The sequence below is a fragment of the Malaclemys terrapin genome, chromosome 13 (assembly GCF_027887155.1).
Source record: "Malaclemys terrapin pileata isolate rMalTer1 chromosome 13, rMalTer1.hap1, whole genome shotgun sequence".
Lineage (NCBI taxonomy): Eukaryota > Metazoa > Chordata > Testudines > Emydidae > Malaclemys > Malaclemys terrapin.
The window spans coordinates 44,193,536-44,213,864 of record NC_071517.1 but is presented as its reverse complement, the minus strand read 5'-3'; the positions used below and the strand labels follow the sequence as shown (position 1 = coordinate 44,213,864).

Genomic DNA, 20,329 nt, shown 5'->3' with positions numbered 1-20,329 from the left:
ATGTCCACTGGATCCCCCTTGTCCACATGTTTGTTGACCCCTTCAAAGAATTCTAATAGATTAGTAAGACACGATTTCCCTTTACAGAAACCATGTTGACTATTGCTCAACAGTTTATGTTTTTCTATGTGTTGGACAATTTTATTCTTAACTATTGTTTCGACTAATTTGCCTGGTACAGACGTTAGACTTACTGGTCTGTAATTGCCAGGATCACCTCTAGAGCCCTTTTTAAATATTGGCGTTACATTAGCTAACTTCCAGTCATTGGGTACAGAAGCCTATTTAAAGGACAGGTTACAAACCTTAGTTAACAGTTCCGCAACTTCACATTTGAGTTCTTTCAGAACCCTTGGGTGAATGCCATCTGGTCCCTGTGACTTGTTACTGTTAAGTTTATCAATTAATTCAAAAACCTCCTCTCGTGACACTTCAATCTGTGACAGTTCCTCAGATTTGTCACCTACAAAAGCCGGCTCAGGTTTGGGAATCTCCCTAACATCCTCAACCGTGAAGACTGAAGCAAAGAATCCATTTAGTTTCTCCGCAATGACTTTATCGTCTTTAAGCGCTCCTTTTGTATCTCCATCATCAAGGGGCCGCACTGGTTGTTTAGCAGGCTTCCTGCTTCTGATGTACTTAAAAAACATTTTGTTATTACCTTTGGAGTTTTTGGCTAGCCGTTCTTCAAACTCCTCTTTGGCTTTTCTTATTACATTCTTGCACTTAATTTGGCAGTGTTTATGCTCCTTTCTATTTGCCTCACTAGGATTTGACTTCTACTTTTTAAAGCTTCCCGCTAGATGCCGCCTTTGCAGGGCTGCTGCCCCCCTGCACCGCGCCGGCTCCTCCATGGCTGGGGCTCACCGCCGACGCTCTGGCTCTCCGGTGCCTCCGGAAGGCGGCTCCTCCCTGCCAAGCTGCTGCAGCGTCCCAAGCCTGGCAAAGCCAGTGAGTGGACTCGGGGCGGGGGCTGCCGGGGTGGGGTGGGCTCACAGGGGGGGCTGTTCACCCTCCAGGGGAGTTCAGGGGGCGGGGAGGGGGGAACCTGGTCTGAGGAGCAGCCCCTGGGCATGGCTGGCCCCTGGGGTCTCTAAAGGCTCGTTGGGATTTGCCCCTCAATGAACCGATGTGCTGGGTGGGGTGGGGGCACCATGTGGAAGTTTTGCCTAGGGCGCAAAATATCCTTGCACCGGCCCTGACTGGATCTGTGCTGATTTACATGACCTGGGGCAGACTCTTCACTCCCAGTCCTGGGGGGTGAGGGATAAATTTCCCCACAGCTGTGCAGAGCCGGATACCCTATGCCCTAAGCCCGGCCCCCGCAGCGCTCTCCAGCCCCTGCTGGAATATCCGAAGCCAGAGCTTGGAATCGCTCTTCTCTAGGCTGAGGTAGGATCAGGAGCCAGGACTCCTGGGTTCTATTCCCAGCGCTGGGCGAGGGAGGGGGGTTGGGAGCCAGGACTCCTGGGTTCCATTTCCACTTTGCCATCAATTCTCCGTGTAAGTTGGGCAGGTCAGTGTCTGTGGCTCGGTTTCCCCACATTTGACATGGGGGTAACGGTGCCGCGCTCTGAGGTCTCCCCCATACCCTGTTCAGAGCGGGACGGCGTCTTGCTGGCAAATCCACTGCACTCCAGAGCTGCAGGTGTCAGAACGAATCCGATTCCCCTCCACCGCTCCACAGTGGTTCCCCTCAGCCGGGCCTGACACCGGGAACCTGTGGGACAAAGGAGAGGGCCCCTGTCAGCGCGTGTGGGTCCATCACACGCAGTGGGTAGCGGCTCTTCCCTGTTCTAACGGGATCCGTAGCCGTTGTCTCCTCCAGCTCTGCCCTGGGGCTGCCCCCTCTCCCCACTGTCAGGGCCCTGGCCAGGGTCTCGAACGGCCTCTCCCTGCCCAGAGCCCAGGGACCTGCTCCAGCCTCATCCGCCCTGCTGGGCTAGACCCTGTCCACCTCCCTCCCCTGCTCCACGTCTCCTCCCCACCAGGCTGGGCCGATGCTGCCCCCTCCTGGTCCCCTCCTGCCTCTCTGGCTGCTCTGTGTCTCCCCCTCCCCCTGCCCCATTGTCTGGGGGATCCCCAGGGCTCTGGCCTGGCCTCTTTGCTCTTCTCACTCCACAGCCCGTCTCTGGGCCACCTCCCCCACCCCCAGGGCTCCAACTTCACCTCCTCTGGGGGGGGGGGGAGAAGGGTGGGGAGGAGAGGTTGTCTTTGTCATCACCTTACACTGAAAATGACTTTCCCAAAACTCCCGACCTTCCCCCAAACATCCCCTCCCCCCATTTGTCACTGGCCCCCTCTGCCCACGAAGGGGAGGGAAAGTGTTTGACTCAAGGAATCGCTCACAGGGTCTGATCCAGCCGGGAGCCGTCCAGCCAGGTCCAGGCCTTCTCCGGGGAGGGGATGGACAGTCCGATCCAGAACTGAGACGTGCCTTCTGTCAGGTCCTGTAGGGACTCCTGCAGGGAGTGTGGGACAGGCAGCTGGTGACCAGAACCTGCTGTCGGTTCTTTTCTTGCAAATCCAAGTTCTCAACAACTTTAGCACCAGAACTACTGTCTGGCTGTTCATCTATCCCTATACACACCTATCCATCCCCACACATACCTGTCTATCTCTCCAACTATTCCCCATCTATACTCTTCTCCCCACACCTACCCCCTCTCTCTGTAGCTCTCAGTCCTCATACCTCTCTCTCTCTCTCTCTCTCTCTCTCTCTCTCTCTGTCTCTCACACAGACACACACACACATACACAGTCCCTCTCTCCAGCTGAGCTGTGCTGGGTACATCCCAGAACGGGGAGGGTACCGGTAGCTTTAAGCCACCATTGTGTGTCCCTGTTCTCAGGGCTGGTGATTGAGGTTGGGATTTGTCAACGCTGCCTAGGGGATTTGGAGACCCTGTTATTAACAATTAATGGGAATGGGGTGTCCAAGTCCTTTAGGCAGCATTGACAATCCTAGAGCTACCATGTAGCCTATGCGCCCTCGGACTCTGTACCCAGGGCCCAGCCCTGCCAGGGCAGCTCCAGGAGGATGTTACCGTCCCCTTTACCAGCTCCTCCCGGTCCCGGATCACCAGCAGCTGGGAGCCCCTCGCTGAGCAGTCGGTGCGGCTCTCGCTCCACGTTTTACTTCCTCTGGAGACCCAGTAGCACTTGTCCCCGCGCAGCCGCCAGTCCGTGGGGCAGAGTTTGCACCCGGGGCCCCCTGCAGATAGACAGGTGTCATTAATGCTCTGAGCGCTCTGGACCTCATTCCCGGCTACTCCCTTCTTGTGACTGGGGCAGAGATGGGGTAAAATGGGTTTGAATCCCCTTTGTGCTCCCTGAAATCTGGGGCTGGGCTGGCCCTGCCTGGCTCCTGGCATCAGTTACAGGAGCCTTGGGGTTGCTCTGCCTTATCCATTGCTCCCATCTGGGCCCTGGGGAGCAAAGAATACCCATAGTGCACTGCACTCTAGCCACACTGCCAATCTGCTCTCTACTTTGGGCGTTGGGAACAGGGTGTGTGAAGGGCTCTTACCACAGCTCCACACAGGCAGGGAGGTCTCCAGGGCAGAGGGGATCTCATGGGGCTATTTGCGTCCATTTTAAGGCTACATTATTCTGCCAGAGTGGCCTAGAAGGGGCTTAGGCCAACTGAAGATGTGTTGGGGGCTGATTAGTGGAAATCTAACAGGATATGGGAAGGAAGGTGGTAACTGGGGAGAACAGGAGAGGAGGTGGGGTCCCAGGGATGGCTGGGAATGGGAGGGGGTGAGTCCATGAGACAGTCTTTCTGCTGGGATCTGTCCCTGCTCTGCAAACATTTGGCCACCCTTGTATTAGATTATTTTAAGACCCCCCCCCCAGCAGTACCGGTCATGGCCACTAGATGTCGCTGCCTCACCCATTCTCAGCAGAGCACCCACACCCAGTCCCAGCTGAGGCAGGTACATTCATGGCCTGGCACCGAGCGGGGCTGGTGGCTAGATCAGTGCAGCCAGCAGGGGGCGGCGTGTCCCTGCCCTGCAGGATCCCCAGGGGCTGGAACGGCAGCTGGGTTCCCACTGGCCGTGCCCGGGGCGGAGGGCGGCTCAGAGACACACGAGCTGGGGTTACCTGCTGGGCCGGGCGGGGCCGGGGGGCACAGCTGGGATCGGAAACGCTCCAGGCGGGTGCTGCATTCTGCTGTGCTGGGGTCTCTGCTCCCGGCTCCGTCACTCCCAGGGGCTGCCGGGGTCTGTCCCTTCTCAGACACCAAGTGGGAAACTGCAAAGCAGCGTCGGTGGGAGTGAGGTGACGGGTCAATGTGATGGGGAGTTGCTGGGTAAAAGCACCGGCAGAGACACAGGGCCTGGCCCAAAGCCCGTTCAGCCCCATCGCCACTGACTCCCAGGGGCTTCAGAACAGCCCAAAAGGGCCACAGTCCAAAAGAGCAGCTTGGGATTGAAAGTCAGTGGCAGCTGGTGCCTAAATCCTTTGGGCCTCTTTGCAAACTCAGCTCATCTTTGCATCTAAGTTATCCAGCCCCCATCAAAGCAGTATCAGAACCTCAGAGTCTTTGCTAGATTTTTTCCTCCCAACCCCACTTTGTGAGGCAGGCCATAGGGCTGTTATCCCCATTGTACAGGTGGGGAAACTGAGGCACAGAGAGCCTCACAGTGGCGAGGACCCGCCTGGGTTATGTGCCGGGACAGCCCACTTGAGCTGCCCCTCTTGGGCTGCAGGTTCAAAACAGTGTAGCCCTCCTCACTGTGTGTCCTGCCCTGGCGAGAGGAGGGGCCAGGACAAGCATGGGCTGAGGTGTGAAATTGCACCGGAAGCCAAGATGTTGGGCTGCAGCCATGTGGGCGTCAGGGAGGCGGTCACAGCATCCGGCATCAGGGGCTCTCTGCTGCTGTGGACGTTGGCTCAGTCAAAACAGGGCTCCCAGACGCCTCCCCCGCCAATGCAGCCACCCTGAGGGGCACAGCCTGTCTGTTGTGGAGTTTATCTGGCCCCTGTCACTTGCTGTCTCTGTCCTTCGCCCACATTCCCTGTGAAGAAGGGGAGGCTCATGGGGACAGATTATTCAAGGGGTTTAGGCACTTAAAGCTGCAGAGAGGCCCTGAGTGGGGTTTTCAGAAGCACCTAGGCCCAGATCCTCAACAGGATTGAAATACCTAACTCCCTTGGGTGTTGGGCACCTAAATACATTTGAGAACCTGGGCCCTGGGAGCCCAATTCCCATTGATTTCAATAGGCGTTAGGCACCTAGTGGGTTGGTTTTAGGTGCCTAGCTGCATTGTTAGGTACCTAAACCCCTGTGGAATTCCAGCCTTAAGGGACCAGCCCAGGGTCACATGGGGAATCAGTGGCAGAACCAGGAACTGGTCCCAGAGCTCCTGAGTCCCAGATTAGCACCAAAACCAGAGTTCTAGACTTCCTCTTGGGATACCTGTGAGCTCCCGCCCAGTCCCCCATCCCGCTGCGAACAGCCAGCTCCGTCTGACATGTCAACCCAGCGATGGAACACGACATTCAGGGGGAACATTCCCAGCCATGTTTTGGGGACGTCCTTTCTCCATTTATCCACCAGCTACATTTCCTCACTATTACATGTTAAGGACAGTTGTATTGAAACGCCCAAGGCTGATGAAAAGATGGGGGGACACTAGGACATTTCCCCCTGCCCCCAGATTTTATAGCAAGTGGAATGTTTCAAAATTAGAAATTACAACAATCCCTTTACAACTCCCCAGCCGGTGGTACTGGCCGGTGCCCAGCATGATCAATGGAGAGGCAGCGTGAGGAGGAAATCAGGATTCAAGACTCAGCTCTGCCATATGACCTTGGCCAATTAATTTCAACTCATTTGCTTTGACTGTCTTGTCTACGGAGCTTCTGAGCTCTTGGAGAGGCAGGGACTGTCTCTCGCTGTGTGTCTGGGCAGCGCCCGGCACAACGGGGCCCTGATCTCAGCTGGGGCAGGGACTGTCTCTCGCTGTGTGTCTGTGCAGCGCCCGGCACAACGGGGCCCTGATCTCAGCTGGGGCAGGGACTGTCTCTCGCTGTGTGTCTGTGCAGTGCCCGGCACAACGGGGCCCTGATCTCAGCTGGGGCAGGGACTGTCTCTCGCTGTGTGTCTGTGCAGCGCCTGGCACAACGGGGCCCTGATCTCAGCTGGGGCAGGGACTGTCTCTCCCTGTGTGTCTGGGCAGCGCCTGGCACAACGGGGCCCTGATCTCAGCTGGGGCAGGGACTGTCTCTCCCTGTGTGTCTGTGCAGCGCCCGGCACAACGGGGCCCTGATCTCAGCTGGGGCAGGGACTGTCTCTCCCTGTGTGTCTGTGCAGCGCCCGGCACAACGGGGCCCTGATCTCAGCTGGGGCAGGGACTGTCTCTCGCTGTGTCTGTGCAGTGCCCGGCACAACGGGGCCCTGATCCCAGCTGGGGCAGGGACTGTCTCTCGCTGTGTCTGTGCAGTGCCCGGCACAACGGGGCCCTGATCCCAGCTGGGTTACTAGTGCAGGGTTAATAAAACTTTCCATTGACTTAGATGCCCTTTGAAGTTGAATCGCCCCCTCACTGCCCAGACACAGCTCCTGTCCTCATTTTACTTCCTCTCCTACACCACAAAGAGAAAGATCAGTGTCTCCCCTGTCGCCCAAGTAAACAAGGTGACAAACAGGGACAGAGCAGCGAACGGCACCTTCTGCCCAGAGCCCAACTGGCTCCTTACAGCCCAGCACAGACACATTCTAGGCTGCAAATAGGCCGTAGGCCCATGGACCAGCCTCTGTTATTGTTATTATATCTATTACTGTGGAACCTAGAGGTCCAGCTGTGCTGAGACACACAGCGAGAGACAGTCCCTGCCCCAGCTGAGATCAGGGCCCCGTTGTGCCGGGTGCTGCACAGACACAGCGAGAGACAGGCCCTGCCCCAGCTGAGATCAGGGCCCCGTTGTGCCGGGCGCTGCACAGACACACAGGGAGAGACAGTCCCTGCCCCAGCTGAGATCAGGGCCCCATTGTGCCGGGCGCTGCACAGACACAGCGAGAGACAGGCCCTGCCCCAGCTGAGATCAGGGCCCCGTTGTGCCAGGCGCTGCACAGACACACAGCGAGAGACAGTCCCTGCCCCAGCTGAGATCAGGGCCCTGTTGTGCCAGGCGCTGCACAGACACACAGCGAGAGAGAGTTCCTGCCTCAAAGCACTTGCAATCTACTTAGACGAAGGAGGTACAATCTCCATTTTATAGATGGGGAAACTGAGGCCCCAGGCACTTGCCCACAGTCACACAGGGAGTCTATGGCAGAGTCAGGAATTGATGCTAGAGCTAAGCGCGGGTTGCAGCCAAATGGAGGATATTTAATGTCAGTAGGAAGGTGGTGCCCTAAATTCCTTAAGGGCGTCTGAAAACCTCCCTGTAAGTAGACAAGGCAAATCATAGGCTGGGGAGGGAAGAGAAACACAAAGGCAAAGTGCCTTGTGCAAGGTCACCCAGCAGATGTTGGAATAGAACCCACGTCTGTTAAAGACAATATCCTCTTCTGACAGGTCTGGTTCTCTCACTGTATCTCTATTGCTGTGACTTTCTCTTGGGGTGTGTATGTATTAGATAGAGTAGGTAAAAAAATCCGAATTTATGTTCCACGGGCAATTCCAATATTTCAACATTTGTTTGGGACAAAAAGTCGAAGTATCAAAAACTTGTTTGTTGAAGGAGAAATTCAGAATCAACCTGATTTGGAAGGAAGGAATGTTTCACTGCAGGTGGGTTCAATATTGACATGCCGCTGCCTGAGCTGCTGGGAGTTGTAGTTTGGTGCCTCATGCCGCTGTTCCTCCTTATGGCCAAGGCTTCCTGGCTGGACTACATCTCCCATGATGCACCGTAGGCTTGGGACTCCCAAGGTGCACTGCAGTGACACAGCCAGAGCGGAGAGTAACCCCCAAGGTGCTTCCTCAGGTCTCTGGGGCTCTGTGTGCCGGTAGCTCAGGGAGAGGCGCTGTCCCTGGGGGGAAGGTGACTCCCAGGTTAGTGACCTTTGTTGGGAAAACTCCCCCCACAGCCTGGCTGAGTTTAGCCCCCCATCTCCCTAGGGAAAATCAGCCACCCCAGGGCACCCCTGCTCTGGCTGCTAGCCCAGGGCTGCCGCCTGCTGGGAGTGTGGCTGAGTGCTGGGATGGGAGACTGAAGTTAGGATTTTTAGGCTAGTTTAGTAACCTGCCCCCTGAGCCGTGCACCCCTTGGTGGGGAGGAGAAATCCGGGGAGCAGCAGCAGCCTGACCCTGCATGACGAGGACACCTGCCAGCAGTGAGCATCAGCCCTCTGCAATGCAGAGCCATCTCTGAACGGGAGGATCCGGCGTGGAGCTGTGAGTCACTGTCCTTCCGTTAGCTAGTCAGGGAGATGGTTCGGGAGACCCCCCCCCCCATAACTGGGCCCTCAAGCCAGCGGATCGGGGTTTGGGGATTTTATAACCTGCTGCCTATTAAACCCGTGGCGGGACTGACGGCCTCATCCCACGTGTGAGTCCTTTGGGCTGCACTGAGCCCAGTCAGCCAAGTTGCTAACTGAGGCACAGATTATATCGTGGTCACAGGTCATCCAGGGCCCCTACAAGTATGTGTGCCAACGGGACACTAATTTTACCTTTGCTAGATCAGGTCACGTGACCGGGGAAATTCATGGGTATTATCAGCATGGGCACTGGTGACCCTTAGAATAGTGTTTTACCCTTTTTGTTATATGTATCTCCTGTTTAATATAATTACTGTGTAGAATATATTGTATGTGTTTGTGCTATTTCTTGGGAGTCTCCAACTAACTGGCAAGTAAGTGGGGGTTACCCTGTGATTAGAGAATTTTCCTCCCAAGCTGCCCTGGGGACCCTGCCTGGCAGGAGCGAGGGGGGTTGGAAGCACCGGCAAATAAATTAATACGGGAAGAAAATAAAAATGTTATACCCTGGGGAGCAGAAAGCGGGATCCGGAAGAACCCAGGCCCGTCCCTCAAACCCGTCAGGGGATTGGTGCTAAAGAAGGTAGCCGGGGGGATTGGAGTGCTACATATATAGCCAAATCCTAATTTTCCTTTTTAAAAATCACATTTGGATGAGAAATTCTCAATCGGTGCTAGTATTAGAGTTGGCTGAAATTTTTTTCTAATTTTAAAATGTCGATGTAATTTTGAAATTTGAAACAAAAAATGAGGAAAAAAGTTGATGAAACTGTCACACAATTCTCCCCACTCCCTCCCATTTTTCAGCCAACTTGTGGAGCTTTTCAAATTTTGAACTTTCAAACTTTAGGGGGTCTTTTGAATTTTGAAAAGAAGGTGACAAGGTTTTAAAATATATATATATATATATATATATTCCCCTTATTTTTAACCAGTTCTAATGTATTCCTGGATCTATCTAGTTATCCATCTATCCCCATGCACACCCATCTCCCTCTCTATTTAATTTGCTCTCTGTTACAGTCAAGCTCTTTGGAGCATCAAAAAAATGTACCAGCTAGTGGGAGGGGCTCCACAATAGAGTTCTGGAAGGTCGGGACAATCCATGCTATACATGGATGGACCCACACAAATAAACACGGAGGCGTCAACTACTCACCCCAAATCCCCAGCGCTATCACAGCAATCACCAGGACAATATTCCCAATCCATCCGACCCACAGCGCTGTCCGATGCCACCGGGGACTTGGGGGACCTGTAAGAGCCAACGTCTGGTGAGAAACAATCGGAATCTGGTGTATGAAAGACTGTTTCAAAGAAAAACACAGCCCCAATCTTACAGTGTGGGTAGAATCCTATGCCCACATGGAGTTTATTACAGGATTGGGGCCTATACGCGCACCTGTTTTCCTTTGTAGGCCAGTCTGGGATGACTGGAGAGCTGCCTGACTTTTTATGTAAAGGCAATGGGGTGAAATTTTGGCCATTTTCTTGAAAATGGGAATTTTTATGAAAATATTGATATTTTCTCAATATTTTACATTTCCTGCATTTTTAAATAACCCCTCCCCCCCTTTTTTTTTTATTCTTCACCATATTAGTTTGTTGTTTTTCAGGTTCTTTTTCTGTTTGATTGCATTATTCTTAATGATTTTCTATTGTGTTCATTATGTATATTGTCAATTTGCATACCTTGACTGTAACATGCACAACAATGGAAAGTCCAGGAGGAAATAATGTCACAAATTGGCAAGGTAGCAGCTCCATGGACCAGCTTAAACAAGATTTGGTCATTGCAAATCTACAGTTTAAAGACCAAACTATGAATGTTCAACTCAAATGTTATTTCCACCCTAATGTATAGATGTGAAGGCTGGAAATCCACCAAAGGCATAGACAGATGTCTAAATACCTTGGACAGAAAATGCCTTAGAAAATTACTAGACATTAAATGGAATGAATTAGTAAGAAATGCTAAGATTCATCAGAGTCCAACATCACCTGCTCTCTAAAGTTATCCAGAACAGAAGTTGGAAAGATCTGAGATGCGTTTTCTCAGGACACTGTTGGAAGACAGGATATTGGGCTAGATGGACCATTGGTCTGACGTAGTATGGCCATTCTTATGTTAAGAATGAAGTGGAGCATTGGGCATCTGGAAGAACATGCAAAAGGGGCCTAGCAAAGACTCCCTCCATCAAGCAGTCCTTAGAGAGAGAGAGAACTTACAGAACATAACAACACAGAAGACATGCAAAGAGCAGCCCAGGTTAGACAGGGATCATAGAATCATAGAATATCAGAATTGGAAGGGACCTCATCTAGTCCAACCCCCTGCTCAAAGCAGGACCAATCCCCAACTTAATCATCCCAGCCAGGCCGTTGTCAAGACTGACCTTAAAAACCTCTAAGGAAGGAGATTCCACTACCTCCCTAGGTAACCCATTCCAGTGCTTCACCACCCTCCTAATGAAAAAGTTTTTCCTAATATCCAACCTGTATATAAATATAAAATCTGGATCGTATCCCAAATTAAATTATTAGAGAATGCAGCGGTGCAAAAGATGTTGTGGAAAGCAGATATAATAAGATACGATGGGCGGGCCACATAGCACTGGTGCTGGGTGGTGAGTCTTGCCTACATGCTCAGGGTTTAACTGATCGCCATATTTGGGGTCAGGAAGGAACTTTCCTCCAGTGCAGATTGGCAAAGGCCCTGGAGGTTTTTCGCCTTCCTCTGCAGCGTGGGGCACGGGTCACTTGCTGGAGGATTCTCTGCACTTCGAGGTCTTTAAACTATGATTTGAGGACTTCAATAACTCAGGCATAGGTTAGGGGTTTGTTACAGGGTGGGTGGGTGAGATTCTGTGGCCTGCGTTGTGCAGGAGGTCAGAGCAGATGATCATAATGGTCCCTTCTGACCTTAAAGTCTATGAGTCTTAAAAAGTCTATGAGCATGGTTCAGGGACAATAGGTGGACCGCAATCATTGCTGAGTGGTACCCGCGAGAACAGAAAAGACCACCTGGTTGGCCTCCAAGAAGATGGAAAGATGACATTGTAAAACATTTCGGAGGAACTTGGAGAAGAAAGGCAAGAATGCAAGAAGAATGGTGGACGTGTTGTGATTGGCACAGTCTTAACGACAGCTGAAGACCAATTGATCCAGGTGATTCAAACTAAACCTCCCGCACTGCAACTTGAGACCATTACTCCTTGTTCTGGCATCTGCTACCACTGAGAACAGTCTAGATCCATCCTCTTTGGAACCCCCTTTCAGGTAGTTGAAAGCAGCTATCAAATCCCCCCTCATTCTTCTCTTCTGCAGACTAAACAATCCCAAGATGGAGCCTGGGTCGTGCCCTGAGCAACCTACAATGGCACGGGCAGGATTTGGCATCACTCTTATTATTTTGCTTTCCCAGATTTGATTTTCTCAAATGTTTCCCATTTGCAACATTTTTGGCTGGAAACTTTTTCCCATTTGTAAACATCTTTGGTTCGAACAATGTCAGTCTCTAAAGTGGCACAAGGACTCCTCATTGTTTTTGCTGATACAGATTAACACGGCTACCACCCTGAAATCTTTGGTTCGGTGCTTTCTTTTTCCATTTTCAAGGTTTAAGTACTATGTTGCATGGCCGAGCTTCATTGGTCAGCTCGGTCACATGACATCATTGTTTCAGGCTGAACATCTTTCAATCTTGAAGACATAGAATCACAGAACTGTAGGGCTGGAAGGGACCTCAAGAGGTCATGTAGCCCCCCTCCCCTCTCCCTCACCCTGCACTGAGCCAGGACCGTATTTACCTCTAGACCATCCTTGACTGTTGTTTGTTTAACCTATTCTTAAAACCCTCCAATGCCTGAGTTTCCACAGCCTCCCTAGCTAACCTGGTTCAGCGCTTAACTACCCTTAGAGTTAGAAAGTTTTTCCTAAAATCTAACCTAAATCTCCCCTGCTGCAAAGTAAGCTGATTTCTGTTTATTGTAACTTCAGTGGCCCTGGAGAGCAACTGATCAACACCCTCTTTGTAACAACCTTTTTCATACCGGAAGACTGGTCTCATGTCCCCCCTCAGCCGTCTCTCCTCTAGACTAAACATGTCCAGTTCTTTCAACCTCTCCTCATCCGGCATGTTTTCTAAATCTCTTCTAAACATTTCTGTCTTGAAATCAAAACGTTGGGTTTGATGTTTTTTGAACTACTCAGAAATTTCAAGGCTGGAAGGGACCGTTCTGGTCGTTTTGCCTGACCTCCTGTATTACACACACCAGAGAGCTTCCTCAAAATAATTCCTAGAGCAGATCTTATAGAAAAACACCCAGGGTTGATTTAAAACTTGTCAGTGATGGTGAATCCACCACGACCCTTGGTAAATTGTTCCAATGACTAATTACACTCACCGTTCAAAGTTTACACCTTATTTCCGGTCTGAATTTGTTTCGCTTCAACTTCCAGCCATTGGATCATGTTAGAACCTTTCTCTGCTAGATTGAAGAGCTTGTTATTCAATATTTCTTCCTCATGTAGATACTTATAGACTGTCATCAAGTCACCCCTTAGCCCTCTCTTTGTTAAATAGATTGAGCTCCTGGAGTCTATCACTACAAGACAGGTTTTCTGATCCTTTAATCATTCTTGTGGCTCTTCTCTGACCCCTCTCCAATTTAGCAACATCCTTCCTGAATTGTGATCACCAGAACTGGACACGGGATTCCAGCAGCGGTCACAGCAGGGCCAAATCCAGAGCTAAAATAACCTCTCGGCTCCTACTCGAGATCCCCCTGTTTATGCCTCCAAGGATCACATTAGCCCTTTAGGCCACAGTGTCGCACTGAGAGTTCATGTACAGCTGATTATCCCCCATGACCCCCGAATCTCTTTCAGAGTCCCTGCTCCCCAGGACAGAGTGCCCCCCCCCATCCTGTAAGTGTGGCCTGCATGCTTTGTTCCTGTTAGACTCAATCATAGCAGTACAAAGCATTAGCACTTTACTAGCATTATCAATTTCTGCAGAAATGTAGCTAACGGGGGGGGGGAATGGATTTGTGTCAATGATGAATAAAGAGAGCCTGAAAGTTGGGGGGGGGGGGAAGGGTTGGCTCAGTGGTTTGACCCAGGGTTGTAAGTTCAGTCCTTGAGGGGGCCACTTAGGGATGTGGGGCAAAATCAGTACTTAGTCCTGCTAGTGAAGGCAGGGGGCTGGACTTGATGACCTTTCAGGGTCCCTTCCAGCTCTATGAGATAGGTATATCTCCATATATTATTATTATTATGTCAATTAGGGCCCAATTCAGCAAAACATCCTTATTCAGCAAAGAACTTGGCTGTGGGTTTAACTTTAACAGTGTGCTCCAGTCCCATTGACTGTAATGGGGCTTAAGGAAGTGGTTAAAGAGAGGCACAGGCATTAAGTTCTTTGCTGAATTGGGGCCTTACAGCGTAAGGAAGAATAATTCTAATCAAAGCCGGCGTCTGTAGGTGAAACTCTCTGGCTTGGGTTATGCGGGAGGTCAGACTTGATGATCAGAACGACACTTACAGACATGCAACGTGTATGAATCACAGACACCTAGCAAGAGACATGCCCTGCCCTGAAGAAACTGGGTGCACGGGATGAAATTCACCCCTGTGTAGAGAACCAGCCCAAAGGCTAGCCACCTCTCTAGTCCTATTTTGCAGGCTATAAGTAGGGCATTGGCCTTTGCGCTGGGCCCTCTGCAGAGATGTGCATTTCCCCCACAGAGGTAGGAAGGCAGGGGAAGGAAACAATAGCTTAAAAATAGCCGCTGTGAAGTCAGAGCTGCCCAGAGTGAGGTTAGAACCGTAGGCTTGAAGGGTTTCTTAAAAAGCGAGTTAATGCCACGCATTGCAGAGATTCTGTGCAGCAGGGGAAGTGCAACACTGGGGCTTGTGATTCTGGGCTTCTCCAAAACAGCCCCAGGTGTCAATTAGAGGAGCCCTGGGATTGCTCTAATTTATGGACAGTCCAGAGCAACTCGGATTATCTGGAGCAGCAGAAATTCTCCTTACAGCTCCCAGACCCACCCCTGCTGGAAACCATCCTGCACTAGGGTTGTTGGGTTTTTTTTCGGGGGGGGGGGCAGTGTAGTTTATGGCTGCCCTGCACTGGGTGAAATTCTCCTCTGATCACTTGCAGCAAAATCCTGCCCCTGTGTGCTGCCGGTGTGGAGTATAGGGGCCGAGGCAGGCTGGGTGCTGAGCTGTGTACTGACAACTGGTTCCAACTGTGGGGGGCTGAGCACTTGACCTAAATAAGACCCACCATGTCCAGATTCCCAGTGCAGGGGCCTACCCCGGACGCCAGCCTTCCCCACCCAGCCAGCGCTCCTCAGCTCTCTAGTAGCAGCTCCATGGACCATTACGGAGGACGCCCGGCGGCAGCATTACAGTTGCACGTACCGGCTTTCCCCGGAAGGACGTGTCAATTACAGTAGCACCCTGAGATGCTGGGTGAGATCAGGGCCCTGTTGGGCTGGGGGCTGCAGGAGCATATAGCCAGAGACAGCCCCCGCTGTCTCAATAACACTAGAGTTAATGTAGTGTCTACAGCTCATCCCCACTCCAGGGACGTGTCTGAGCAGTTCACATTATTCTTGCCAATGCCCTGGTAGCCTGAGTCCATCATGCAACCATCTAGAACGCCACAAGCCCCCAGCTAGAACTTGGTGGGTTGTAATTGGAGAAGTACCATCTAATGCACCATCCAGACTGGCGAGTGGGTGCATGGACTTCCCCTTTCCACCCCAGGCTTCTGCACCGAGAGCCCCGCACACAGAAGTGAGCTGCTACAGAGAGCTGATCAAATGTGTTGCGGCCACCTCCCCAAAAGCCAAAAATTCCCCTGGCACAGACCTGCTCAGGGGCAGCCAGTGAATGCAAGGGGCTCCCCAGCAAAATCCATCTTCGGGTTTAACATGAACTCCCTGGGGAAATAAAAGGCACTTACTGTGGGGCTGAGCTGAAAGGGGCGCCCTGGAGCCAGGAAAGCCAGGGGAGAGGTTCAGATCGGCGTAGACTATCTCCCCAGCCATGGTGCGAGCAGCTAATAACAGCACCTGGCTGTGTTTGCAGGGCAGCCTGATATGCTCCGTACCAACATCAGGAAGTGCCGCCTCTGAGAGCTGAATTCCACTCCTCTCACATGTGACTGCGAAGGGTCCTGTCACAGCCAGGTCTGTCTAGGTCCTGCAGCCTTAAACCAATGCAACTGGCCTTGAAATGTAGAGACTGGGGCAGTCTTGGGGCCAGGGATTTCGGATGCACCGTAGCTTTCAGGTAGCTGTTGTAGGGTCTAGGCATGGGGGCTCAGCTATTGGGCTGGGAATTCGAACTCCTGGCTTCTGACCTGCTGTGGGAATGTGCACAGGTCACTTCTTTTCCCCCGGTGCTTCAGTTTCCCCTCCCGCTTCTTGTCTATTTAGATTGTGAACTCTTTGTCACATGGACTCCCTGTGTGTCTGTGCAGCACCCGGCACAACGGGGCCTTGATCTCAGCTGGGGATCAACTCCCATTGAAAGTAAGTGCTTAAATACCTCTGAAGGTCTGCTCCTAAGTGACTTGTCAAGGTTACACATTAAGTTAGTGGCAGAACATTGTAACCGAGATCTCCTGGGTCCCAGTCCAGTGCATTAACCAGGAGACATCTTCAGTTCTCTTTTTAACACCACGTGAGGACATTGGTTCAGCCTGGGAATGATTTACCCAGTGCCGCTGTTGAGCCTGGCATTGTGCTGGTGAAAGGTTTTCTGTGATGTAGCATTAGAACAGATCAATATCACTAACATGGTTCACAGAGTTCAGCAGAGAGTCTAACGGAAGAACAAACTAACCGGACTAGTTATTGACTGAAGTCTTGGACGATGTATTTTGCAAGTGTGGCCTGAGCACACATCGGAAAATATTACTCTCATACCACAACCGGTCAGCCGAGAAAGTATTCTTGTTAATACTTGTTCACAGTCGAATGACAGTGGTTAACAAGTATTAACAGGGCTCTTTGGCCGGATCGCCACCTGCAGTGAATTCACCCTATTTCCGTTGGAATCAATAGGGCCAGAGAGCCCCTGCTAGTGCAAAGTCATTTTTTACAATGTGCAAAGTAACACACATTGGGAGAACAAATCCCAACTACACAGACACAGTGATGGGGTCTAAATTGGCTGTTGCCACCCAAGCAAGAGATCTTGGAGTCACCATGGCTTGTTCTCTGAAAACGTCCACTCAATATGCAACAGCCGTAAAAGGGTAATAGTATGTTAGGAAAGGGATAGAAAATAAGACAGAAAATATCATAATGCACCTGTATAAACCCGTCATGCACCCACACTTTGAATACTGTGTGAAGTTCTAGTCGCCCCATCTCAAGAAGGAGATAGTGGAACTGGAAAAGGTTCAGAGAAGGGCATCAAAGATGATCAAGGGGATGGACCGGCTTCCGTACAAGGAGAGACTAAAAAGATTAGGGCTTCTCAGCTTAGAAAAGAGAGGGAGGATATGATTGAGGTCTCTAAAAACATGGATGGTGTGGAAAAAATGAATAGCGAAGTGTTATTTACCCTTTCCCACAACACAAAAACCACGGCTCACCTGGTGAAATGAATAGGCTGCAGTTTTAATACAAACAAGAGGAAATACTTTTTCACACAGCACACATTGAACCTGTGGAACTCAATGCCAGGGGATATTGTGGTGGCCAAAAGTGTAACTGGGTTCTAAAAAAGAACTGGGTAAGTCCCTGGAGGATAGGTCGATCAGTAGCTATTAGCCAAGGTGGGCAGGGATGCAACCCCATGCTTGAAGTGACCCTAAACTTCTGACTGCCAGAAGCCAGGAAAGGCAGATGGGGTGAATCTCTCCAAAACTGTCCTGTTCGGTACATGTCTCCTGAATCTCTGGTACTGGCCGGTGTCAGAGAGAGGATACTGAGCTAGATGGACCAGTTCTCTGACCCAGTCTGGCCTTTCCTATGTAAATTGTCTGTAGCTCCATTGGTGCCAGTGGGGCCAGATGCCCATTGTGTATCTGAACTAATTCACTGAGCTCCCCAGGGCAGTGCCGGCTTATACTAGCTGAGGGTATGGCCCATCGCACGTCAGAGAAGACTCGGTGGCTACATGTGCTAACCACATCCCTTTTCCACTGAGGGAAGCGTGTCCTCTTACATGACATGGCTGTTTCTCATGGTTTCACGCCACCCTTTGGTGTGTTCGGTATAAAGGGGATGTGAGGGGACAGGAAAAGGGACGTGCAGATTTGAACTGACCATTCTCGCTCGAGCTCTCCCATCCCTCGGAGACACGAATCGACGCAGTGGAAAACTCAGCAAGGCGAGAAATAACCCAGAGAGAGGCTCTGCGGTGGAAGGACACAATTTAACGGGAAGGCCACTGGGTGATGTAGAGGCTGAAGTAAAGAGCTCTTTAAGGGGGGGGCTGTCAGATATCAGTGCCCCACTGATGCTAAACACAGCTGCGTGTCATGTTTAGGAATGGGTTAGTATCTCTTTAAATAGTTTGTGAACCCTCTAATGACGCTCACCGTGTTGTACCCTTTTATTGACTCACGTTACTGTAACGTCACTTCTAGCCTGTGCCACACTTACTCTCCCAACGCCCCTGTGGGGCAGGGAAGTCCTGGTCACCCCGTTTTATAGCTGGGGAACAAAGACTGAAACGAAGGACCAGATTTTAAAAGGTATTTAAGCACCCACAACTGCAGATAGGGCCCCTAGTGGCATTTTGAAAGCACGCAGGGCCCTGGTTCACAGAAGGTCTTCGGCGTTTCAGTGCTGAGCATCATAACACCTGTATGTGCCTGAGGGAACCCCGACTTCGGCGGGCTCAGGATGTCTGGAACTGGGGTGAAATAGGAGGGGGGGAGGCACCAGTAAAGGAGGTACAGAGGCCCCAAATTTATTTTGATGGGCCTGTCACCTTAGAACCTTTGTGAACTCCACCCCTAGGGGCTACTGGGGACGTTTTCTGGTCGGTGATATATGGGATGTCAGACTAGATCAGTGGGCTCCAAACTGTGGGGCATGCCCCCCCCAGGGGGGCGAGGAGGAATGTCCAGGGGGATGTGGCAGGGCCTGGGCCAGCCCCCATGGGGAGGGCAGGGAGGGAGCAACACCTGGCCCCACTCTGCCCCCAGCTCCGCTTTGGTCCCGCCCCCAGGCTTAGCTGCAGTAAAGAGCCCTTTAAGGGTGGGGCAGTCAGATATCAGTGCCCCACTGATGCTAACCACAGCTGTGTGTCATGTTTAGGAATGGGTTAGTATCTCTTTAAATAGTTTGTGAACCCTCTAATGACGCTCACGGTGTTGTACCCTTTTATTGACCCGTTACTGTAACGTCACTTCTAGCCTGTGCCACACTTACTCTCACAACGCCAGTTCCATTCCCGACCCCCGTTCCTGGCTCCCCACTCTCGGCCATGGCTTGGCTGCCGGTCCCCAGCCCCTGCTCTCGGCCACCAGCCCCAGCTGCGGCTTTGCTCCCGGCCCCGGACCAGCCGTGACTCTGCTCCCAGCCCGGGTGGGGGCCCAGACATATTCCATTACTGGTACCGGGGGGCGGGGGGAGGGCATGAGAGGAAAAGTTTGGGTACCACTGAACTCAATGATCACAATGGTCCCTTCCGGCCTTGGAATTGTATGAATCAGTTGCTTTTTATGCCATGCTCAATGACGTAGCTAGTGCATCACTTCAACATCAGAGTGTCTGTGGCAGCTGCTAGCACCCCCCCCCCCCCCCGCCAGCACACAAAGATGATGATAGGTGCCTAGTGGGGTTTTCAAAAGCCCCGGGGGGTGGGGTTCACAAAGGTACCGAGGAGAGATGAACGTGAGAACTAGTCATGAGAGAACTGGATTTGAACCGGTTCTGGGGCCACACAGCTCACTGGAAGAGAGGTCAGATAATGGTGTGCTTCCACACATGGATTATTTGTAACAGCTACCAGGTTTCAGCCCACGAATAACCAGAAGTACACATTTCTGTAGCCACCGGGCCACGATGCAGCCTCGGATCGCGTTCTAGTTCTAGTTCGAAACCCCCTGACTAAACTCATCTGGGATGCTGATCTTGCTCCGGAATCTGGGTGACTCCTAATAGCAACAATGATGTTCCGCTTAATGAAGTTTCAGAAGTGGTGTGATGAAGCAAACGGCTAGCCAGCACGGAAGGGGTAAAGGAGAGACTTTGGGCCCAGCTAGCCCTGGTCTGTTATACCTGCAGCCAATGCCAGGCCTGGAGAGGGGAGAAAAGGAGGGATCCTGGCCCATTTCGGGGCTGGCTGGTGAAGAGGCAGGAGCTGGCTGCCTCCCTACCTGAGGGGGAGGAGCACTCGCCTGCCCACTAAGGCCGCCAACAAGGAATAAGCACCGTCTCCCCAGTCGAGGGAGACTGTGAAGGGGACCTAAGAGCCTCCAGTCACTGAGGGAGCGAACCCCAGAGACAGTGTGGGGCTTGCCCTCACCAACGTACGGCTGCCCTGCCCAAAGGAGCCTGAAGGACCTCAGAAAGGTCCCGCCCAAGGCCGAAGAGGGGATTCAACGTGAAGCAACCCACCCAGCAAACAGGACTAGAGGGGCCACGCCCCAAACTGAACAGACATTGGTAGCAAGTAGCCCAGGGCAGCAGATTTTGACTCCCTACTGAGAGGGCCTTGAGGGGACTCCGTGGCGAGGGTGGGCCTGGGTCTCCCTATCGCCCCCCGGCCTTAAAGACTGAGGTTCCTCAACCAAGCAGGGGGGGCTGAGAGCCACAAGCCCCAACCACTAGGCCACCTGGCTCTCCAAGCCAGCTGTTACACATCGGTGCCATAAATAAATCCAACAGAAAGTCGGCTGGTGACAGAAGAAGAAGT

At 51.9% G+C, this 20,329-nt stretch overlaps 1 protein-coding gene across 1 annotated transcript; it reads right to left on the bottom strand.

Annotated features, from left to right (window-relative positions):
• Nucleotides 1-1,596: 1,596 nt before the first annotated feature.
• Nucleotides 1,597-15,495, bottom strand: LOC128848208 (killer cell lectin-like receptor subfamily B member 1B allele C). The gene is made up of 6 exons (XM_054048027.1): nucleotides 15,411-15,495; nucleotides 9,597-9,692; nucleotides 4,108-4,257; nucleotides 3,060-3,214; nucleotides 2,350-2,462; nucleotides 1,597-1,720 (listed from the first exon to the last, which is right to left on the bottom strand). Exons 1-6 carry the CDS (start codon nucleotides 15,493-15,495, stop codon nucleotides 1,597-1,599), a joined length of 723 nt encoding a protein of 240 aa, XP_053904002.1.
• Nucleotides 15,496-20,329: the final 4,834 nt, after the last annotated feature.